The sequence below is a fragment of the Myotis brandtii genome, unplaced genomic scaffold (genome assembly GCF_000412655.1).
Source record: "Myotis brandtii unplaced genomic scaffold, ASM41265v1 scaffold83, whole genome shotgun sequence".
NCBI classification, from domain to species: domain Eukaryota; kingdom Metazoa; phylum Chordata; class Mammalia; order Chiroptera; family Vespertilionidae; genus Myotis; species Myotis brandtii.
The window spans coordinates 3953416-3979333 of NW_005371371.1; the positions used below are offsets into that span (position 1 = coordinate 3953416).

Below are 25918 nucleotides of genomic sequence, written 5' to 3' on the forward strand. Positions count from 1 at the left end.
AAAAAACACAAACAAAAAAATGTACATATCATACTAACCTTTTAAAATGTGCTTTTCAATCAACATTAAAATATTAAACTATATGTTGATATATGCCCTAATTAGTCTTCGCTAATAAATAATATTCTATGAAAAAAATAAGGCTGACCACAGAGCTAACAAAAAAAAAAGACTTCAGTGACCACACAGAATAAGAAATACAGTCTTTGCAAAAATATTTTTGAAAAATCAATAAACCAATGGACAACTGCAGCCCACAACAATCAACAGCAAACCTGTGGGATGGGAAAACATGTAATTTCTAGACTTACTACATTATAATATTTAAATTGTTCAATCTTCAGAGAAAAATACAAAACATATAAACAAACAGGAAATTATGGATCATTCACAGGAAAAAAAAAAGAAATTGTCAGAAACCATTCCCAAGGAAGCCTAGTCATTGAACTTAACAGAAAAAAAAGACTTTACATCTTTTAAATATGCTTAAAGAGCTAAAGGAAATCATGGAAAGGGAACTGAAGAAAACCAGGAGAATTTTGTTTGAATAAATAGACACTATCAGTAAAGAGATAAAAATTAATTTTGAAAAGGGAACCAAATAGAACTTGTGGAGCTGAAAAGTAAAACAGCTGCGGGGAAAAGTTACTGGAGAGTTTACACAGCAGATAGAGCACACAAAAGTCAGAATTATCCCTAGCTGGTTTGGCTCAGTGGATAGAGCATCAGCCTGCAGACTAAAGGGTCCTGGGTTCAATTCTGGTCAAGAGCACATGCCTGGATTGTGGGCTGGATCCCAGTAGGGGGCTGCAGGAGGCAGTTGATCAATGATTCTCTCTCATCATTGATGTTTCAATCTCTCCCTCTCCCTTCCTCTCTGAAATCAATAAATATATATATTTTTTAAAAAGACAGAATCAGCAAAAGGGAAGACGGAACAATTGAAATTATCCAGTCTGAACAGCAGAAAGAAAAAGAAGGTAAAGAGAGCATAAGAGACCTGTAGGACACCATCGATCACACTAATATATGAATTAAGAGAGTTCCAGAAGGAGAAGAGAAAGGCACACAAAGAATATTTGAAGAAATAATTGCCAACTCTTTACAACTCTGAAGAAGAATAAATCTATACATCCAAGAAACTCAATGACTTCCAAGATGGATAAACTCAAAAAGATCCATACCAAGACATATTAAAATGAATCAGTTCAAAGACAAAGACAGGATAGTATCTTGAAAGCAGCAAGAGAGAAGCAACTCCTCAAGTACAAGGGATGCCTAATAATAACCGCTGACTTCCCACTTGAAACTATGTAGGCAAAAGGCAGTAGAATCACATATTTAAAGTTCTGAATGAGGGATTATGTCAGCAAGACATGGCAACGTAGAAAGCCTTATAAATTACCCCTCCTCAGAAACAATGATTTAACAATATTATTGGAACCAAAATACCTTGAAGAGAAATTCAGAATCCAGCTAAGAAGTAGAAGTATCCTAAAGAGCACAAAGTGTACTCACATCAGTCCCTCCCCTTAATAGGTTTAGCTCAGCACCAAGAAGCCTGCTTCAGCCCATGATTCCCTCCTGTGGAGGGATGGGGAGTCTGCCTTCTGTGGAGAGAGTTTGCCTCATACCAAACACGGATAAAGCAAAAGAGCTTGGTCCCTGATACTGTTAGAAATAAAGAAAAGGGGAGAACATCCCCTTATAGCCAACATTTTTTGCATGATTGAAGAAAAGCAGAGAACTGATGCTTTCCCTTCAGCAGGGAAGAAAGGAAGCAAAGGGGGCCTTGTCCCTAGCCTTAGTGTGGCTAATACCAAGCCCTACTAACCAAGAAACATGTTTCCCAGTCAAAATCAGTCCAGAAAGACTGAAAGAGGTAGCTGCTTCTTCAAAGGAAAAGATAACAAAGCAAATCTACAAGGAATATGAAGAATCCAGAAAGCACAACACAATCAAAGAAAGGAAACAAATTTCCGGTAAACAACCTGAAATAAATGGCTGACGTGAGTTGTAAATCACTTTCACTCTAGTGTAAAAGTTAAAAGACAAAGGTATTAAAAAGAACTATGACTACAGTAATTTAAAAGTTACACACCATAAAAAGATGTAAACTATCACATCAATAACATAATGTGTGGGGGAGCGGGAAGTGAAAGTTTAGAGTGGCTGAATGGGCTAAATAAATCCAACCATGTGCTGCCTACAAGAGACTCGCTTTAACTTTACAAACACAGAGAGTCTTAAATGGAAGGGTTAGAAAACAATATTCTATGTAAATAGTAAACAAAAGAGAGAAGTGGCTATTCTTATATCAGACCAAATGGATAGTCAAAAACTGTCACAAGAGACAAAGAAAGTCATTATATGATAATCATCAAGAGGATATAACAAATATATATATCGCACATTGGAGACTCTAAATGTGTAAAGAAAATATTAAGAGCTCTTAAAGAGAACGTAGACAATAATATAGTAAGAGTACAATTCAATACCCCATTTTAGAAATAGATAGATCATCCAAAAGAAAATTACTACAGAAATAGAATATTTGAACAACACTACAGGCTAAGTAAACGTAACAGATATACAGAATATTCTATTCTACAGTACCAAAATATACAGTTTTCTTAAGTACAGAGGAAAATTCTCCAGGATAGATGAAATGTTAGGGTGCAAACGAAGTCCCAAAAGTTTGAAAACACTGAAATCATATTAAGTATCTTTTCCAACCACAACAGCATGAAACTAGAAATCAATAACAGGAGGAAAACTGGAACATTCACAAATGCATGGACGTTAACACATTCTTGAACAACCAGAGGGTCAAAAAACAAATCAAAAGGTAAATGAATCCGTGGCCAGGTGGCTCAGTCGATTGGAGCATCATCCATTACACCAAAAGGTAAATGAAGAAATATCTTGTGACAAATAAAAATGGAAACAACATATCAAAATTTATAGGGCACAGTAGAGCAATATTACTGAAACGTACATGTATGCTTACATTTACATACTGTCCAATGCTTGGTGGCATCACAAAGCCAACCCATGGGTCCAAAGGGCAAAGCACCCAGATGTGCACCCTGGATCAGTGGAGAGCAGCCACCACACCAAGAAAATCATAACACTGAGCAATCCGTGCTACAATGGAGTAGCAGCTGTATTTTTCTGTGTAGTTTATAGCATTTATTTTTTTTGGCCAAATGTGCAAAACAAATCTTTTCCAAGTCACATTTCTAAAAATTTTATCTTTGGAACTTAAGGTCTTTTGCTGGCTTAATTTTAATTCTGAGGAAACAGTTTGCTGCCTATTAAAAGTTGAAAACATATGCCTTTGGAAAATGCGAGTCATAAATAATAATATAATTTCAAATAGTTTAATATTTCTGTTATGTTTAAAATAACTAAAATCACATAGAAAAATACACATGCAAGATAGCACTCCTGGGAATCATTACAGAGGGCAGTCCAAATTTGTCATCTGGACTTGTTTCCCCATTCCTGGCTCCAGCTTAATTTACTAACACTTTTGAACTCCCTTTTATGGGTCACAACCCAAACATTCCCTTACCCCTTGACTGCTTTATGTTTCTCAATAGCATTTAATTTTATGAATAGCATTTACATCTTGTTCATTTCTTTTCCCCCCCGATATAATAAAAGGGTAATATGCAAATTGACCCTAATGGCAGAACGACCTGGAACGACTAGTCGCCATGATGCATACTGACCACCAGCAGTCAAATGCTTAATGCAGGAGCTGCCCCCTGGTGGTCAGTGCGCTCCTATAGGGGGTGCTCTGCTAAGCCACAAGCCTCTCCCACCTCCTAGGCAGCGCTAAGGATATCCAACTGCAGCTTAGGCCCGCTCCCCAGTGGGGGACCAGGCCTAAGCTGTCAGTCAGATATCCCCCAAGGGGTTCTGGGCTGCCAGAGGGATATCTGACTGTCAGCTTAGGCCTGATCCTGGACTTCGAGAAGGTGCAGGCCAGACTGAGGGACCCCCCGGAGTGCACAAATTTTCATGCACCGGACCCAATTTTTTAAATAATAAAAAATTGAATTTGCTTTAATATTGATTTTGTTTTATCATATGCTATTTAAAATTTCTAAGTATTAGTGTCTCTAAGATAATTCTGTTTTAAAATATTTATATATCTATTCCCTAATTATTTTGAATAAATTTGTTTATTATTTTACATCTGACTATAAGAAGTTTGAAGTAGAGAGTTGATTTGACCTGAAATTTGAATACAGTCTTTGGACTTGAAACTTATAACTAATTGGACTATACTGAATTCTAAGTGGAAAAATTACTGGGACTATTTTATTACCTTTTCGTATAGTAGGCATGTCACTGTCTGCAATCAGTTGCAAGCAGTCTTGAATGACTGAAAAGCAAAAATGTATCATTTTAGTTACTTGAATAGAAATAGTATGGGAACTAAGATGACTTAGAACATAAAGCTACAAACTCATTCTCCAGTAACACCAAATCTATTATGCTTTCTACATAGCTTGTATATTGTTCCTAAAATTACTTTATGAAATTTGTCCACAGTTTTTTACTATAACTTGTACTTGAAATATAATTTGTCCTTTAAAATTTGTTTTAGAAAAACTCTACATGTTGTTGAAATACAGTAAGTATATCATCTTTGCTAACATTTATTCAGAAGACACAAATCTCCTAAAAATTATGTGCTGAAAGCTAAGTCTTGTAGAGTGTAAACAACTTGCTCCGGACCTGAGGCGGAAACCACATCTGTTTCACTATGGAGCCAAAGTCAGGCTTTTGTTAAAATATTTGGAACAAAAAGAGAAGAGCTAGAACATCTTTTAAAAATAAAAAGAAAGCATTTCCCTAAGACTGCTTAATCAGTAAAGTTCCTGGGAAGCATCAATGCATATCACATATTACATGTACAGTAGAATATTACAGGGAATATTCAAGGGAATAAAAAACTATTCTGTTAAATAAAGACAAAAGCTGTCAGGTAAAAGCAAAATAAGTAGACTGTAGAAAAAGAAATCAAAATAGTAAATGTATTTGAAATATATAAGCTTAAGTGTGCCTATTTTAAATTAAGAAACTATTAGTTTATATATTTATTATCTAGCAAGTATTTTACTCAGCATTGAATAGTTTAAAACATGCTTCTCAATGTATAGATTTTTAAGAGCTTGACACAAGAATTTCTGCTCCAGTTGATTAACTGAAATTTTTATATTTAAAGCCTAGAATAACAGATGTAATAATTACATATGATATTCTGAGGCTGTGCAAATGCATTGGCCTAAAAAGAATTCCATTAAAGGGACTTATCACATAAAAAAATCTGTTAAGAAATTTCCCTTGGCATTTAAAGGTGGAATATAATGTTAAAAAACTGCAATTCTTTTATAACCAGGAAACTTTTTAACACATTTTTATGTTACTCTGATCAATTCAATAGGAATAGCATGTTTGGCCTACTTTGTGATTCTTTCATACATTTGTAAAACAAGGGTAGTCATGTCTGTGCCATAAGGAAAATGTGACTCAGCGCAGTTACTAAGGCAGATCCTCTGCCATGAAAATATGTAAAAGCATCGTAACAAGCAGAACAGTTGTAAGGAGGCTTTGAACTTAAGTAACAAAACATCCAAAGCAGCTAAAGTCTGAGGTCATACCATATCAAAGGTCACACTCTATAGCCACATTAAACCTCTTTTAGATGTGTTTCTATTTTTCTAACAAATACTTCTTAAGAAATTACTACTCACAAGGCACCCTGATTACTTTTGTGAGGGAGACAAGGGTCAGTCAGAGCACCTAAAGCTCTACTCTTTCCTCCACAGAAAGAAAAGAAGAGGATGTTGACAAAAGTCAAATTTCCAGATTTCCATCTTTCTTTTGTCGTTATGTGTACATGCATATTATAAAGATTAAATGAGATAATACACATGAAACATTTAGTATATAATAATTGCAAAATCACTCTTGGCTAGTAGTAGTAGTAGTAGTAGTAGTAGTGTTAGCATTATTGTTCCTGATACAACATTGCACCCAACAAACTGGGAACATAGTGAAGGACACTATGAGAGCATGAAGACCAAGTGAAGCTGATAAAAAAAGGAACAAAGAAATACTATACTACATTACTTCCTATTTCAATGAACCCTTTCCCTGTAAGAGAGTTTTACACAATGAATGATGCCTCCACACTACCAAATTGATATGAAATTTTTAATTTTAACTGAATGTTAATCTCCGCAGCCTAACGAAAACTTGGCTACAACCTACATTTTGAAATACAAGGATCAATTCCATCATGTAGTAGCAGAAATTTACTTTTTAGAAGGAAAGATGCTATGGAGAGAAAAATTTACTTCAAGAAATACCCTTCAGAAAAGAAAATGGGATCTAAGGTTCACAATAAACTGATGAATAAAACAGAACCAGAGGCATGGAAACATGGAACAGACTGAGGAATCTCAGAAGGAAGGGGAGAGGGGGGTGGGAAGAGATCAACCAAAGGATTTATATGCAAGTATGCGTTGCCCATGAACACAGACAACAGAGTGAGGAAGGCCTGAGGTGGGAACCTGGTGGTGGGGGACAATGGAAATTGAAAGGGGGAGACATTCTAATACTTTCAACAATAAAGATAAAAAATAAAAAATAATGTGCAAAAAAAAAACACCCCACAAAAGAAAATGGGATATAAAAGTGACAGTTCAGCCCTAACCAGTTTGGCTCAGTGGATAGAGCGTCGGCCTGCGGACTGAAAGGTCCCAGGTTCGATTCTGGTCAAGGGCATGTACCTTGGTTGCGGGCACATCCCCAGTAGGAGGTGTGCAGGAGGCAGCTGATCGATGTTTCTCTCTCATCGATGTTTCTAACTATCTATCCCTCTCCCTTCCTCTCTGTAAAAAATCAATAAAATATATTTGGAAAAACAAAGTGACAGTTCAATAGTAGTGTTTGAACCATACTAGTACTCACTAAAGCTAGTGCTATTCATTATTTTTTATTATTATTATTCCAGAGGAAGTCACTGGGCTTTTCAAGGAGTTTTGTTGAAAAATAAGATTTCCGCCCTAGCCAGTTTGGCTCAGTGGAAACAGTGTCAGCTTGCGGACTGAAGGGTCCTGGGTTCGATTCCCAGTCAAGGGCACATGCTCCTGTTGTGGGCTTGATCCCCAGGAGGAGGCGTGCGGGAGGCAGCCAATCAATGATTCTCTCTCATCATTGATGTTTCTATCTCTCTCTCCCTCTTCCTTCCTCTGTGAAATCAATAAAAGTATATTTTTAAAAAAAGAAAAGAAAAATAAGATTTCCTCATTAGATGTTGCTCAGGTCCCATCAACCCCATCAGTGTTACCTATCTCTTTGCATTTCAACTCTTCCTTCTTAGGAAATTTGATATCTATTACCCATTTATCTCCAGTTCAGACTTTTAGGACTCTCTATTTCAACGTAGATTTGATCTTAACTATAGATTATTGCTTACAAAAGTGGGAAAAAAAAACGAGCATAGTATTTTCTGATATCTCCCAATAGCATAGATATCCAACCACAAAAGTTTTTATTGTAAAACACAATATCAATAACAATTATAATACGTAATTGATTGTACTTGGCTTTCATAAGTCTTTCATACATCATCTTCTCTAATATAATTGAAGGGAATTATATAAGAATTTGAGAATAGTTTATCTTTTTATCTAAGCAAGATAATAGCATACATTAAAACCTTTTATGTCTGATAGGGAAACATATTTCTGAATATATATTTATTATATACATATAATAATGTGGGAAACATAGATAATTATTCTTGTTAAGTACATTTTGACAGCATAAGAAAATTTACTTTTGGAAATATTAAACTTTGTGTAAAATATTTCATTTTACACAAAGTTTAATGTTTCTAAAGTAAATATTTCTAAAACAAATTAATATATTGATGACAAAAATAGATTACAAGAGAGAATCCCTAAAATAAGAACTTTCACAACAAAATAATTTGCTGGTCAACATTTGATATGATAAAATCTAACCAACTTCACAAATAAAATAGCATTTAATATTTTCTATTTAAAAACATTTTGAGCTTGACAGCTACCTTCTTAAGTGTAATATTCAAATAGCATTTAATCAGGGAAAGGGACTTGAAAGTTTATGGGATTGTTAATATTTGTTGTATTACTTTCTAATTCTTCATCGTTCTTCTCACTCATTTGGCTAGAAAATTTTAATTAGAAGAAATCCCTTAAAGAGCTAAACATTGACCTAATGCTAGACATAGATTTGTGAATAAATTGAAGACAGAATTGCTTTAGGATAAAAATTTCTATTGGAATGGAAACACAACAACTTAGATGTGGAAAAGTAGATTATAAAGTTTTATTTGATCTATGATAAACAGTTTGCTTGGGTGGCTACTTATGAAATCAGTAAGAGTTGAGAGAGTTTTAAAAGAATTTCTAGAGAACTAGATTGAGAAATACGTACTTGACCTACTATAAAACAGGAAAAATAATCAGGAATTGTTCATCTTGAGAGGAACCAGCCTGATACATGTTGATCATATATGTGTCTATGCATAGAATGTTGCCATAAAGGGAGACAACAGCAAGCAAAGTTTCAGCTGTTGACTGGTAATAAATATATGAGGATAATTTGGTCTAAAACGCAATTGTACAAATGAAGTAGCCAAGATATATTGTGAAAAAAATTAAAAGTTTGTGACTAATGACTATGTGTGCTTGAAGGAGAATTAAAAACTATAAAGAAATAAAACTGTTTAAAAAAGAAAGCAAAAACAAACAAAAAATATACAAGCTTTCAATTCTGGGGAATTCAGAGAGATGGTAGTACTATAATGGCCCTGGGGAAGTAAAAAAGGGGAGCTGTTTTTTTTGAGGTCTGGAAAGTAGTTGATAAAATAAAACAGAAATAACTACAGCTGATAGGAGTAAAGAAAAATATTTAAATTAAAGATTGTCTATGTGTGTATGTGTAGACAGTTTTAAGCATTAATTAGGCATTGTCATGTACCACTCATAATATAATTATATTCAATGCTTAAGGTAATGTAGGATATGTAAAATGGTAGCTCTTTACATAGCCTCATAGACACTAAGAGTAAAAAAACCCAAAAACAAATATTTTCATCTAATGTTTTTTTGTTTTACAATTGATCAAATATTTTAATTTGAAATTATTAATTTTATAGTTGAGTCATCATTGCCACAGGTGTGCTTTTCTTTTGACATGACTTCTTTGCATTATTTTAAAATATTTCCCAATTAATGATGTATACTCAGAACTCATTGGATATCAGTAACTTGCCAGTGAAAAACAATATGCAAACTTCTGGATATTTCTGTCTGGATACCATAGTGATTAATCAAGTTCGGCATGTCCCAAATCTATTTCTTTATCTTCCTCATACACTCAACTCTTACTCCTCTTTTTTTCTCTTAATGGATATATAACTGTCCTCTGAGTTGCCCAAGGTAGAAACTTTATACACGTACCTAATTCCTTCCTCCTCAATCTTGAAATTCAATAAGCACATTTTAATGGTTTGAATTTTTAACTTTTGTTCAATTTAGATTCTATATCTTATTCAATAATTTTACTGAGCACTACATTTACGTCATGTGTTGCGCCAGGGATAGAAAAGAAAAAAAAGGAAAAACAATTCCTACCCCCATAAAACTTACAATCTAGTGGGAAGAACAGGCATGAATCAATATGATAAAAACAGAACTAAAGTTGCAATTGTGTGTGAGAGAGAGAATACTTAGACATTTGACGCAATCAGGAAGGTTTCTCTGAATGATGGCACTTTAATTAAAATCAGAATTAAGGGGATAGGATCTTTCCAGACAAAATTAATAATCATGAGTATTGAGAAAGGCTGATTGGTGTTGGAAGGACACAGCAAGTATGTGTGAAGGAGAGAGAGAGAGAGAGAGAGAGAGAGAGAGAGAGAGAGAGAGAGAGAATGATGAAAATGGGAAGACCAGGAGACCAGGAGCAGGGTACCCCATGTTCACATTTTTACCCTTATGGTTCTTACAAATTACATTTGCTTACTAAGTTGTGCCTCTTGTGTTTTCTACAAATCCTAGTCCATCATTTGTATTTCCTCTAAAATTATCTTTCTAAACCTAAATTTTATCTTGTTCTTCCAATATTTATAATTTTTTCAGTGGCCGCTCTTGAACATAAAAACAGTCTACTTTCACAGCCTCATGAACTATACTCACCTACCCAGATGTACTTAAACACACAGTTTCAGAAAAGGAGGTCATCTTAATGCACCCATGACTGTGTATCTGCCATTCCTCTGCATAAATAGCCCTCAGCTTTTCATCTGGTGAAAGCCCTTCATCCTTCAAGGCTCAGATCAAATATCAACTCTTTCCCTGATCCCACTACACTGTGAACATACATTTCACTATACATACTAATGGTTTCTTTAACTGTCTCTCTCGCTAGACCATGAGTCACTTGATATTAAGGAACATCATTTACAAATTTGTAATGTCTGGTTTAGAGCAGACTGAAACAGAAATCTGTGAAACAATTTATAAAAGAAAATAGTCATCATAACCTTTCCAAATAATTCTTTAAAAACCCATCCTTACTTCATAATACATTAAATAAATTAGTGCTTTAGGGAAAATAGGTTCTATAAAAAAAACTATCTCCATAATATCTGGACCCTCTAACAATAAATCTTTGGGCCCATGTTATATTGAAAACATTTTCCATAACGAATAATTCCCAATAATAAAGTATTTAATCTTCATCTACAGAACTGTAGCATGCGATTATATTTTTAAAGTAAATGGTTGTATACTTCTTGCCTGATTTCTTACTGATTATTTCCCTGACACACTCTATAGCAGCAGTTAGAAGAGAAAAAGGATGAGTGGATGTGTGACTTCAAAACTAATGTCAGAAGCTATCAGGAGGCAGTTATTTTCAATTTCCCCTGTCTCCAACAGTCCAGCCATAGGGGGGAGGGAAGGAGGAGAGAAAAGCCTGAACTTGTAAAAACACTTCAATCAATCAGCACTTGCAAAAATCTTAAAAATTTAGAAGAGTTAAGGGTTAATGTCAAGATGTTGGCATGTGTTATGCCTCTTCCACCTACTAACATAAGGCTTCTTTTATACTTTTTCTGTTTCCTGTTTTATTATTGTTCTCATACTCTAGGACACAGTCTTCTCTTGCCCAAATCTACTGAGTCTTCCAAACCCAGCTCAATGCTTCTCCACCAAGAAGTAGGTAATCTTTTAGTCTATAATCATCATTACTAACATTCTATGATTCCATAACTATATGTCTCTCTCACTGCTAATAATATAGCAAGAGTCTGAGTGTCAAAGGACTCGGTAATTTTTCTCAAATTTGGTATCTTATTTGAATAGTAAGCATATAAAGCTTGCATAATTGTAAAAACTCAGAATTTATAGTCAATTGGTAATGAATTGACTTCTCAAACCAATGAGCTGTTTAATCATAATTTTGAAATGTTTTCTTATCTATATAATGAAAATAATATCTATTTCATAGTGTAAGAATCCATTGCAGTCATAATTTACATGTGCTTTATAAAAGCTAAAGAGCTTATTGTTTATTATCTTAAATTTTACATTAATTTTGTTTAATTCCTCTAACTAAATATTTAGTTTGTTAAGAGGAGGAATTGGGCCTCAATTATACCATCTAAAATAAAGGCAGTAATGACAACCTAACAGGGTTATTGGGAGGGTAAAAGATATCACAGACCAACAGGGCATAACCCAGAGCTTACACATGGAACAAACCAATAACTTAGTTTCTCTCTTCTCTTTTCTGTATATTCCAGAGTGTCTACCTCAGAGCTTAGCATAGTGGCTGTTCACTCTAATATGAGGAAAATATGTTTCTTCTCTATCTCTTCAGAAATGGGTATATCCTTTCAAAGAAAATCCCACCACAACAAAGGGACAGCTAACAATGTAGTTTTTTAAAGTAGGACTTGACCTATAAAAATCATACTTAAACATTAAAACTAACACTATCCATTCCTACAGAATTAATAATGAGAACACACCCCTCAATATTAGGAAATTTATGTGTAAAATACCTCCCCATGACTGAACTTTTTAAAATTGAAAGCATAAAGAATTATTGAGCTTTCAAGAGAAGATAGAAAGACTTACCCTGGCCTCCCCATTTGAAATGGAAACATATCCTCTTTCCCTTTCCTTGCCCTTAACCCTGCCCTAAATTTTTTACTTTTATTAAGAAGAAATTTTTGTTGATTTCAGAGAGGAAGGGAGAGGGAGAGAGGGACATAAACATCAATGATAAGAGAGAATCATCGATTAGCTGCCTCCTGCACACCCCACGCTGGGGATCGAGCTTGCAACCCGGGCATGTGCCTTGACCAGGGATCAAACCATGACCTCCTGGTTCATAAGTCAATGCTTAACCACTGAGCCACGCCGGCCTGGCTAATATTTTCACTTTTTCAATGTATTTGGCATTTTCTAGTGTTATAATTTACTCATTAATTATGTTTACTGATTATTTTCTGTGTTTATCTGCTTTGTTTTCCAATCAATACCCAACAACTAGAATAATTCTTGGAAACGAGCAGCCTTGCAGGATATGTGGAAGAGATGCAATATCACTCTTGGCTCCATTGATTTGTTTCCTGGCTCTTCTGTTTCCCAAAACTTTAAACTTGACAAGAACAGGGTTCAAAGATTTGGTTGTCAGATCACTATTTTCGTTTCAAATACTTTTTTGAAAATTGAACAGAAGCCTGCTCTTGCAACACTGATAAAAGAGTCTGTCATTACTGACGCAGGGGGTAAAAAATAACACTCATGGAAGAATCTGGCCAAAGATTACCATGACAGCAGCCAGCTGTTTCTGTTCTAGGAAAGAACACACCCTTACTGGGTAAGAGGTTCCAGTTAGCCTAATTTTGATACAAACTGGATCGTTGAGTTCTACATTTTATGCTTTCAACATGTAAGTTACAGCTGAGCCAGAAATGTCAATGAAACAGACGGGACCTTATAGCCCCCTCAGACTTCCTATCTTTCCTTGCAAAGGAAATGGGACTATGAATTTCAAAAAAGAAGACTCAAAAATAGTATTTGGTATTTTTTATTTTAACAATTGAAAATGTTTACCCCAGATTAACAGCTAAATTACAATAATAGGTGTTAATTTATATTCAAAACTCTGTTTGAAAATGATAATACAATGTGGCCTCTTGGATGATTCCCGGAACATAAAAAGGGAAAACTGGCGAAATTCAAATAAAGTCTGGAGTTTCATTATTAGTTAAGTTCCAATGTTGGTTTCTTAGTTGTGACCAAAGTGCTATGGTAATGTAAGATGTTCACATTAGGGGACACTGGAGGAGGGATATATGTCAACATCCTGTACTATCTTTGCAACTTTTCTATAATTCTAAAATAAGTACAAACTAAAAAAGTTTACTTAAAAATGAAGAAGCCCTGACTGGTGTGGCTCACTCAGTTGGTTGGAGTGTCATCCAGTATTCTGAAAGGCTGTGGGTTCAATTCCATACCTAGTTTGTGGGTTTGATCCCCAATCTGGGCAGGTACAGAAGGCAACGAATTGATGTTCTCTCTTGCATTGATATTTCTCTCTCTCTCTTTCTTAAAATCAATAAGCATACCCTCAGGTGAGGATTAAAAAATAAAGAAAGAATAAAAATTAAGAAAAATAACAAAGCAAAATAACAAAGCAGTTTGGTCAAAATCTTACAATAAATATTTAGAAGATAAAATATGGGCACTCTTGTTTTTATATTTCTTTGATTTGTTCATGTTTTCACCACTATTCATTATTACAGTTCAGACAAGTACAATAAACATTATAAAAATGTTTGTCTTTCTATAATTTAAAACACATGATTTCTAATAACCATTAAATACCCTATCAAAAGGAGAAAATACAAAGGCCACCTGATTTTATTTAAAATTAATAAATAATGGGTTCAGCAGAAGCCCATTTAAAGAACTTATTTTCTTGCTAAAGATGCTTATCTTTAGGTTTTTAAAAATTAATAGATTTCTATAAATTTAAGTTTATAATCAGTAAGTATAATTAATGATAAAGTGAGGTGAGGGTTCAAAATATGGGTCATCATGATTCCATTTGTGAAGAAATTTTAATGAGTAATATTTTTAAAGGCAATCACTTTAAAAATTAAAATTAAGAATATCTCCAAATACACTTTATGGGATTTAAAAGTGAATTTTTGGTTAATCTGAGCCATTTGGCAATTCTTTGATCCTGGATTTCCCCACATTTCTGCTGTTATACTATAATCAGAAATTATCTTATGAAACACATGAAACTTAGTAAGACTTTTATTTGAAATACAACATAATTAAGAAAAACAAACTGGAGCCAAAGTAGCAAATTTTAAAATTTAGTAAAAGCAGCACTTACCCCTGGGAGGACTGGAAGTAGTAGCAAGTGGGAGTGTGGGATGATGGTGGTCCCTTCACCTACTACTGTCAGTTTATAAATATTCATCAAGCTATATTTTTGAAATATGAACCCTTTATCATCTATAATACTAAAAGTATAATATGCTAATTAGACCAGACATCTTTCTGGATGTCCTTCCCGACAACCTTCCCGACGAAGCCGGGGCTGTGAAGGAAGCCCGGGTCCTGGGTGCCAGAGGGAAGCCAGTGGTGGCAGCCGGGGGAAGGAAGGCCTACTCTTGCACGATTTTTGTGCATTGGGCCTCTAGTATGTAAATAATACCTCAATGAAAAGGAAAAAAAAATTAAATAAAACCATTAATCCATAAAATTTTAGTTGAAGAGGTTGCTGAATATAGGAGCTTCTCCATAAGTTTTCAGTTCAAATGGTGTCTACTTGCTGCACCAAGAAGGTCTGAGGCAAGTGGTTCCCAACTCTCCCATGACTCTAGCCTTGTGATCAGGCTTATTCTTTGGTTAATTAGTTGCTTTAAATGGCAAGTTTAAAATTTAATAACTTGGACTCTAAGTGAAACATGGAAAAATCCCACCAGCAAAATAATTCCAAGTCAATCTTTCTCGCTTCAGATTGAGGCCCAAATCCATCAACAAATATTAAAAGAATACCTACAGACACAAGTGCCATGATAAGTATACAGGAGAAGAAAAAGGAGCCAGACTACATACCTTCCTACTCTTTAGTTGTACAGACAGACATATACAAATGAATAGATGACAGTTTTCCTAGATGATATGTAATCTGTAGCAAATACTGAGGCAGTACTAGGCTTGCTGGTGCTGGGGAGGTTGGGCTTTCTAGACCAACACACTAAAATTTACTTATAAATGGTATATACACACAATAACATTGCAGTGGCTGATGAGATTTATGTTGGATTTATAAAAAATAAGAATAAGTAACATTTTGGTGTATTAGTTGGCAATATTTAGCTATGAACCTTTTTGACATAGTTAAAAAATAATGACACATTGTCATTGAGAAGTATATGTAGAAAGCAGAGTTCTAGATAAAAAATAAAAATAATATTATAATTCTGTTAACTATAAATCCATAAATATGTTGCTGTGGTTTACAAACAAGCATGAGATCAAATGCTATACCATTTATTTTAAATGATGTACATTTTTAACAGTTTAACAAGCTATTTGAAAATGCTAAGATTCCAGAATAGCAACAACACTTTTTTAAATTAACTTTGAAAGAATAGTGAAACCTACACTTAAAAACTCATGTCTTATTGGGAAATTAAATTCAGTATTTAATAGAGATATTAAACATTACTGAATATATAAATTAAACAGTGTAAAAATTCATTTGTCTCCTCAGTTTTAAATTCCAAGAAAATATTAATGATCCCAAAGTGTATATAGAAAAGCAATAAATAAGAACAAAAGTGAACACTTTGAAAGTAAAAGGGACAACCAAAGGTTTTTGAGCCTTCCTGAAAATATATCAGAACTGGAATGGAAACAAAAAAAATGAGGAAAGCTGCATAGGTTCAATCTGCATAGAATTTTCTCAATCTGCAGAACATCCTACCAAATAACAACAACAAAATCAGAGTTTCAATAGGTTCAATCTGCATATAATTTTCTCAATCTGCAGACCATCCTACCAAATAACAACAACAAAATCAGAGTTTCAGACAACATTCTTGGGTATATTCATTCATTTTAGAGTAGTACTAAACAAAAGGACAGTGCCTATAACAACAGTCCAGCAGATTTCATTGACAAGGAATAGCATATAGAACCTGTCACTAAGCCTCTTATCTTCAAACCTTCCATCTGAGATTATTAATGAGTATACAGAGAGAGATATAAAGATATATAGAGATATATACTATGTACTATATATAGATGCATGATATATCTATATACATGTATACTATATACTACACATATATACTATATACAGAGGTGGGTGAAGTAGGTTTACAGTTGTGAGTATGTGAAACATAGTTTATTTATTGTATTATTTTCCATACAACAACTGTAAACCTACTTTTGCCCCCTCCCGTATACTATATTAAAGGTCTATAAAAATTGGAGGCAAAACATGATGACAACAATGATCACATCTGGACTGTGAAAACTGGGTAATTTTGATTCGCTTGGTTAGAATTTTCTGTTATTCTCTAAGCTTTGTAAAAAATTGCAAATTATTTGAGGACATTTTTTCATCAGTATATAATTTTTTTGTGCCATAAAAACACATATACTACGTAAGAACATGTACATGGAAGGAGTTTTAAAATATTAATAGAGAATATTTGGGGGAGTAAAACAAGAGGTTATTGATTTCTTATTCTATTCTTTTCTTCTTAAGTCTGCTGAGCCTATGTCCTCTTTGCAATGGTAAAGTTAAGGTTTATTTTTAAAACTAATATGTAGAATCAAGGGAATACTAGCACATAAGGTTAAAGATGACTGAGGCATCCTGATCCTACTAGATAGTGAAGCTCATTACATTTACTTAAAATGTTTTATTTAATACAGATAAACAGATTTGCAAATCAATGAAAATGAGTCTCCAAATGCATTCAACTACATATGAGGAATTTAAAATAATAAAGTAAGCTTTCCATCACAAACAAGTTAAAAATATCATCTAATAAATTTGGTTGAGATATTTAGCAGCAGTTTGGGAGGAAAACATAGAAGGAAGGGAAAGTCAAATCTAGTATGACTTATTCTACCAAAGTAAATTCCAGAAAGATTAATGAGTTGAATATCAAATTAAAACACTAAGTTATAAAAAAAGTCAAAATAGCAGAGAATAGAGTAGACTAAGAGGTTGTTAATAAATGTTTTTAGCTTTGATGTATGAGAGAAAATCAAAAAGGAAACGTTTATCACATTAAAATATACAAATGCAAAATCTCTGTACAAGTTTTAAATAGCAGCACAATATTGTGAAAATATTTACATCAAAATTTTGATACACAATATGTCTAATATAGAGTTTATTCAAAGTTATAAAACATAGAAGAGACAAATGAGAGAAGTTATAAATAACAATTAGCAGAAGATAAAATTAGAAATTATCAAAATATGTGGAAAGAATTTAATTCTTATTTGTAAGCAAACAACAAATTAAATTTGAGATACTGTTTTACAGGTACTAAACAAGCCAAAATAAGTTTTAAAAAATAAGATGCTGTAAAACTGTGGAGAACTTGTACACTACATTTTAATTGCATTTATAACTCATTTTGAAAACAATATGGCAAAAGGTAGCAAGGGTGATAAAAATGAATATCCTCAGACATCCCATCTACAGAATTTATGTTGATCATATAATTCCACATACACAAAAGAGATTAGCACAAAAATTTTGGTGTATTCCATTATAGTAAAAAAAAGGGGTGGGGAGGAAATTATTATGTTAAATCACTGCATAATGAATAAGTTAACATAGATGTGTGAGAATTACTCAGCAATTGGGAAAATGCTTAATATATAATGATAAGTGAATAAAAAATATCATGTTATAAATGCTGTATTTTTTCAATTATGTAGAAAATACAAATGATAAAATGCAAAATATGAAAATGATTGATGTGTTAAAGTATAGTATAAATACATTTCCTAGTTTTAAAATATTTAAACCCAATTATTTCTGATAATTGGCACACATATATGATAACCAGATAAAAATATGGTTTTATGAAATAAACATATTTTTTATAAATAAGACATTTAGTGAAAAACAAATGTACAGTCAAAGCATCAATTGTGGTGTGTGTGTGTGTGTGTGTCTGAGAGAAGAACACCTAGTCTCTATGTCTTTCACACATTTCTCTTCAGAAGTACAAATATGTATAAATAATTACACGTGTTGTTTATCTCACAGCCACTGTGAAGATGAAAGGAAACAGTAGCTGTGACAATACTTATCCTAGGACATCCCTGCCTGGCACATTCTAGGTGCTCAAAAATGTTCCTCAATACAAAGTCAAATAATGCCAAGGGTTTATTAAACTGTGTTATTAGTAAACGCGATGCAAATGTTCTTCATCTTTATGAAGGCACTAAAACTGAGCATTTTAGGAGGTCCCACCAAATCTTAGGTTTCAGGAGTCTTTAAACTTCCATGGAACAAGTGGAACATGAAGAAAGATAGAAACCACGGATATGTATACATTGCAGAGAAGCTTTAAAATCAGTGTGTATGTGTGTATAAAATAAACTCTGTTAGGCACGAAACAAAATAAAGCACACACACCTGCTTCGTTTGATTTCACAGCGTGCCCCCAGGAAATGCTTGTCTGAAGCTGAAACTCCATGGCCCAGGTGGACAAACACCAATTCTACGCTAACATGAAGTGCTTTTTTTTCTCTGGAGCGATGGGCAATGCTTCTGACACAGGAGTAAACTATTTGATGAGAAATATGTGCCCCCTTTTCCTCCTCAAATACATCTATGCACACAGGCTGCTCATTGGAGGACAGAACCTGCTGTGCAGCCTATTAAACCTGCCGGTGCTCGGGCTTGCTGGAAAGCCACATCTGGTGTAGACGGTAAAGTTCGCAGTTTCTAGGCTATGTCCACCTCTCACTCCCCAAAACCAATGCTACCCTCCACGCCTGTGGAGGCTGGGATCTCTGATCCCTAAAGGCTTCTGTGCCGCAGACATACCTGATTCTTCTGGACCCTGAATGGCACGCTTCTTCCTGATGCTCCGACTGAAGTTACTTTCTTGTGCAGCTGGTGGTGCAAAGATCCCCTAAGAGCAGAAAACACCCAGGTTATGGCAAAGGTGTCTGAGGAAGGAGAGGCAGCACCGTGGGGAGAACTGTGCCTAGGCCTCACCAGCTCAGCTGCTTCTAACTTACTTTCAGTGCCGAGGTGGCAGCTGGAGCTTCCTGCACAGCTGTCCTGGGGGCTGCTGCTCCCGCCCGGGGAGGGCCTGGCAGCTGCTCAGCTTGGTGCTCCAGCAGTTCCTCCCGGAGGCTCTTCAGCTCCGCTTGCAGGGCAGCCACTCTGCAGAAGGACACCACCGTGAGGCAGCAGGACACCAGGGCCAGCAGCAAGGTCAAGGCCAGCAGCGAGCCATCTCTGGAGAACCGGGCAGAGGGGCTTTCCTTCTGGGGGAGGATGGAGACATACTCCTTCAGTTTCATTTCTTCTCTTCTCTTCAGACCAGGAGAGAGGCGTGCCGGCTTCCCTTCTGTGGAGTCATTCATTTCACTCCTTGGACTTTGAAGGTTTGGGTCTTCAGAATAAGTGACCACGGGGAACGGGTCATTTCCTGTTATCTGTGTTTGTTGATGTCCTACATTGACTACAGCGGCCAGCTTGGCGCTTGCCCTCAGGAGAATTCTCCTGAATTTTCTTCTCCCCACAGGGCTGCATCTCTGCCCCTACGTGCAATAGGTCTTCCTGGCATCCGCACTTCCAGCCGATTGCTCAATCGGTCTTCCTCATTTCACTTTCAGTTTTTGTAAGAATTGTAATGACATCTCCAAACATTCAGACACAAACGAGTCCCTTAAATCTATTGATTCTATGGAACTTAGGGTTTGAGAGAACTTGTAAGCGACATGAGTGTTTAAGGAGCTCCCCCTTTGGCATGATGAGAGAACTGGGTCTGCTGGGGCCATGTGGCTTTGCAGGGAAGGGGGAAAAGAAGACGCAAGTTCCTGCTGGTGTAAGAAAAATAATTAATGTGAAGGTCAGATAAGCGAAGTGCCCTAGCATTGAACTGTACTCAGCTGGAGAGTGATTTATTAACAGCTCTCGAGTAGAAAATAAAATGAAGTATCCTCAAGGGGAGCATAGGAGTCCGCTGGGGAGCAATCTTTCTATTATTATCTTAGCAAAGTAATAAGAAGGATGTGACTGAAATGTGTACGCCTGTTGATTAGATTTGAGGAGGGTTCTTTACAGGAGGGGGAATACATTTTAAAGGGAAGCCTGCGTCATCTTTTACCTCTGGGACTCACTGCTAGGAAGTCAGTTACCCACAGGACAGCTTGCCCTGAGGAGGTGCCCACCTCTGCTGTTCCCACATCTGGAGCTTCTAGTACCCCTGTCTTGAAGGAGAATTGGCCTTACTTCCAGCTCCCAATGCCTCAGTCCCACCATTCATTGCTCTTTCCCTATAGCACCTTATGTACTAGTCCACATTAGGCTGCCTCTGCCCCAGTCTAACAGGTTTACCAAGTGACCTATTCAAACCAGGGTCACTTTAGTTTCAAATCTCTATTGTTAGGCTTGGTGTTGTGGCAAGGACACCCATCCTGAGGTGTCTACCTGGACATTCTCTAGTTTCTGGTTGCTTTGTCTCCAGCACCTACATATCCTGTAAGGAGCTCACACTTCAATAACTGAGTTACCAAGCACTTGCCAAGGCCTGGTGAGGCACAACTGGGTGCTAAGACTGCAAAGCATTAGCTCTATCTCACCACACATGTCTATGTCATCTTCAAAAAGACAGTTACAAAAGTAATTTCAGTGAAGGTAAGTAAGGGCTCCAGAGCCAGGGTTCAAAAGTGCAACCTCTCTGTTAAATGGGATGATAGCTGTCCCTGGAATTTGTAGTGAAGTTTACCAAAATGTAGAACAAACTACATTTCATATGCTTCCATTTTTCATTCATTTTTACTCATTGCCATTGTCGTGACATGAGATGTTTCTTTCATTCACCCATTCCATGAAATACGTTACATTACAAAGTCCCACAATAGAGCACTTGTAACGTCTGCAAGAGTTTCCCAAGCAAACAGCTGCTGAAGAGTAGGCACATCTTCACCTTTACCAAGTGTCACCAAGCTACCCTCCCATGTTTCCTCGTTGTCTCGATAAGTGTGATTTCAGCCGACTTACTCATTTTTACCTACTGGGATTATTATTGTTCCCTTCGTGTCCACAAGTCCCAAGATCTTTTTCAATGACTTTACAAAAATAATAAATTATTCTAATCATTACCTTGGTCCTCCAAATGTGCTGTTCTCTAATCTCTCAAGTGGAAGTCTTCTATGAGAGACTGCAAACTCTTTTGGTCAGATATCACACAATACAAGTCTTTTGTCACAGCTCTTATTTCCATGTCAATCACATAGTGTTCCAATTTTTAAAAAGCACTAGTTTTGGAATTATATTAAAGCCTTCTGACTGAAAGTAACTGAAACTCACTCAAATTATATGTGTGTGTTAATATTACCCAAAAACATAGAAATAAAAGAATTCAAGGCAGTGCTAGAAATCAGTTGCTCTCTCTCTCTCTCTTCTTTCACTCAGAACACCTGCTCATAGCCACTGCGTCTTTCTGGGAGTCAACCTTCTTCCATTGATGACTGGCCATTGGTCTCCATATTCTGTTGTAAACGTTCTGAAGAGAAGGGGAATAATTAATTGCTTTAGAGAATTCCCTCTGCCTTTGTCGCTCTGTTGGGCCAAGAACATCATTGTCGACCCTCTCAAGAGGGAGCCACTGACCACCCACATGCAGGCCATTTTACAACATGTAGCCCACCTTGGGTCAAGCAGTGGGCAACTCTGAACACAGAGAGAGCTAGTGTTTCCTCCCCAAAAGGCAGCACAGAGGCCTCCCCTGACCAGACATGGGGCAAGCAGACTGTGCCATTTGCATGTCCTCCATGATGATCACATAATTTCTCTGAAGACAGGTAGAAAACTAAGAGGCATCCATCTGCTTTTGAATTTCTTATTAGAAGAACAAGAGGAAGTTATTATTCCATAAATTAAAGATCTGTTTCCTGTGGAGGAAATGGTTTGACGGTAATTCAACTGAAATTCTGTTAAACAAATAGCATGTTTATTTACTGAATTATACACCAAACCACAAGTTTATTCATGGGAGGAAAAGCTGCCATACCTGAGCCACAGAGTTCTCTGTCAGTATTTTGCTATTTTTTACCCACTTCTTTTTCTCAACTGGAATGTACAGCATTCTCCTGTAACATAGCTATACCAAATTTTATTAACAAATTGAGATACCATGTTCCTTGTCCCATTCACCCAGGAGTGGGCAGTGAGGAATGTGCGAGGGTACATTTGAAAAGAATTTAAGTTATCCAAGGCACTAAACCTCAGCAAAAAATAAACATCCACTCTTTGAATGCTTGCTTCTTATACTGACAACTTCACCAATATTTAAGAAGTTTAACTTCTGGCTTAATAATACTATGAAGAACTAGCGGTTTGGGGAAATCCCTTGTAAACCCCTTTCTTTGAGGAAAAGATTGCCTTTCATACGAGTTGTATCACTCAAGCACAGAGACAGTTTTTCTAGATAAGCAGAAGTACCTAAAAACAGATCTGGGTAAAAATGGCTTCTAAAGTACTCAGAATATAAAAAATAGTTTCATTTCAGAAAAAAAAAATCATGTTGTTGTCTGGTAGAAATAGATATGCAATCAATGGTTATTATAGTTACAATGAAACTTGATTTTGAAGGCTAAACGCTAACCATTTGTAAACTTAACTGCAAAATAAGCATATGCTTTTAAAATTATACAACTCTGGTCATTTCCTGTACAAAAAATAATGTCAGTGGCAAGGCTGATTTCTTTCTTAATAGACATTAAAAAGAGAAGTGTGAATGCATTTGCTGGAGCTTAATTTTTGTCATTGTTGGAAAAAACGCACTTTAGTAAGAACTTCATTTTCATTCATGAATATGTTCTCAATTTGTTGTACAGCTGCTTTCAAATTTAATGCTCTTGAATGTTAGTCTTTATTTGTTTATTTTAAATAAATTTCTGTGTAATCAATGCTATTTTCAATTAGAGTGAAATTTAGTTGTGTCATTCTTTACCTTTATAATAATTATATAAGAATATTTGCATTAACATTAAGGTGAATATGTGCCAGTCAATGCGATCATCTACCTATTTTATATACATGAATGAACAGCCTATAGAATACACATTGACACACAAGGACACTCATCCTATATAATAAATAGGTAATATGCAATTTGACCATCACACCTTCACAAGATGGCTGCCTACAACCAGGCTGGAAGGGGGGGGAGTGAAGGATGACCAAACGACTGAACAAGCAGGCTGCGTGGGGCAATCAGGCTGGTGGGAGGGTTATGAGGGGTGACCAGGCCTGCAGGGGGAGCAATTAGGGGCTACCAGGTCAGCAGGGGGACAGTTGGGGATGGCCAGGCCAGCAGGGAGGGCAGTTAGGGGAGACCAGGCCGGCAGGGGGCAACCAGGCCAGCGGTGGGGAGGGGCAGTGAAGGGCGACTAGGCTGGGGGGGGGCGCAGTTGGGGGCAACCAGGCCAGCAGAGGGGAAGATAGGGTGACCAGGTTGGCAGGGGGGACAGTTAGAGGCAACTAGGCAGGCAGGCAGGTGAGTGCTTAGGAGCCAGCAGTCCAGGATTGTGAGAGGGATGCCTGACTGCCGGTTTAGGCCCGATCCCATACTTCAATCCTATTCATCCCAGGGATCGGGCCTAAACTGGCAGTGGGACATCTCCCGAGGGGTCCCAGATTGGAGAGGGTGCAGGTTGGACTGAGGGGACCTGTGCACGAATTTCATGCACCTGGCCTCTAGTGCTAGTATAATACCTGGTTAGATTCGACCACCTCAAAGATGTTGGAAGAAATGATAAAGTAATCCTACCCATGCAGGAAATATTACTTGTGAAATTCTCTTTACCTTTAGAAATTAATAAAGCAGAGTTTAGTTTTGAAACATATTTTTTGGCATTTCCTTTTTTTACTTGAATTTATTGGGGTGACATTGGTTAATAAAATTATGCAAGTTTCAGATATGCAATTCTATAATACATCATCTGTATATTATATCATGTGTTTTTAATGATTTATTTGAAATTTCGTTTATTGAATGTAAGTAGTTAGGAGTGCAGACTCTGAAGTCAGACATGTCTGTACACCCAATTTTTTGTCACCATCTTAACAGATTATTTCCTGCTCAAGATCTAGAAACTGATTTTGTTTCAATATCCATCTTTGTGTGATGCTGACCAATTGCATCCTTCAATCCTATTCATTGCAATGCAGTCCTAGTGACTCCATCCAGTGGCTACTTATAGCTAAGAGTAAACAAATGAGAGGTTTTTAACAATCAGGTATTGTTATTTTTCCTTTTTGAAAAGGGTGACTGGATTTATTCTGGGTTCACATAGAAAATGCAGGTCCATTAGATACATCAATGTTAAAAGGAGGCTCATAAAAAAGAGTGCATCATTTTTTAAGAGAAACACAAGAAAAAGACACTCTTCTTGTTCTGTCACATATCTGCATATAACAACCTAGAACAGTGCTGGCTACCCACCTACTGCTGTGAAGTCCTGGCTGCCAGTCTGAGGGTAAGAGAGCAAGATCAGAGAAGAAATCCGGGTCTTTAATAGCACCATTGTGCTGTTGACTTAATCATGTTCTCTTATTTGGGGCCAACTTCTTTGGGTTTTTTTTTTAATCCTCACCTGAGGATCTGTTTTATTGATTTTAGAGAGAGAGAAACATCAATGTGAGAGAGAAACATCAATTGGTTGCCTCCCATAGGCATCATGACTGGAGGTGAAACCCACAATCTAGCCAGGAATCAAACCAGCAACCTTGTGGTGTATGGACAACACTCCAAGCAACCAAGCCACCCAGTCAGGGCTGGAGACTTCTTATACTAAGTAATACTTTTTCCTTATTCTTTAAGCCAAGTTGGTTAATGCACCCAAAGACATCCTAATTCTGCTAGATTGAGAATATTTATATTCCTACAACTAAAGAACTTTGCACACAACAGTTTTGAATGTTCTTTTAGAATTTTTCCAAATGTCCTTTTAAAAACGACAATGTAAAAAGAAAAGGTCAGCATGCATTGCTAGAAAAACTAATTCATTTAAGAAAAGTCTTGGAAGATTTCACCATGGGGGAGACCAAGATGGCGGCATAGGTAAACACCGGAGACTGCTGCCGCAAACAACCACTTCAAAAATACAACTAAAAGACAGAACGGACATCACCCAGAACCACAGGAAGGCTGGCTGAGGAGAGACTCTTCAACTAGAAGGAAAAATAACAGCACACCGAGGCTCAGAGGAGGCGCAGTGTGGAAAAAACTCAGGTGCGGAGGTGCGCGCGCAAAGCGGGCTGGTGGCTGAGAGCGCGGTTGTCGTTTTCGGTCAGGGGGGAGTCTCAGACTCTGAGCTCCAGATACGGGCGAATCGCTGGGGACTCGGACCCAAACGGGAGAAGCGGGAGTGTCTGGCATCAGTTGGAAGGCAGCTTTCCCTCCGAGGTTTGCAGCGGTTCCGGGGGTTCTGAGAAGCAGAGCCTCTGGGAACAGGACTGAGGGCACCATAACGGCTCCCTCCGCCCGCCCTGCCCTGTTGATCCCGCCCCGCCCAAGCCCTGC

The 25918-nt window shown here is 36.5% G+C and overlaps 1 protein-coding gene across 1 annotated transcript in view; it reads right to left on the bottom strand.

Annotated features, from left to right (window-relative positions):
* The window catches only part of TNFSF13B (tumor necrosis factor (ligand) superfamily, member 13b), a 58297-nt gene that overhangs the window by 9616 nt on the left and 22763 nt on the right, over positions 1-25918 (bottom strand). Inside the window, exons 2-4 of the mRNA XM_005884471.2 lie at positions 19398-20207; positions 19201-19288; positions 4340-4396 (exon numbers count right to left, since the gene is read on the bottom strand). Coding sequence (XP_005884533.1) covers positions 4340-4396; positions 19201-19288; positions 19398-19748 — 496 coding nt within the window. The 5' untranslated portion in view covers positions 19749-20207. The remainder of the gene's footprint in view (positions 1-4339; positions 4397-19200; positions 19289-19397; positions 20208-25918) is intronic.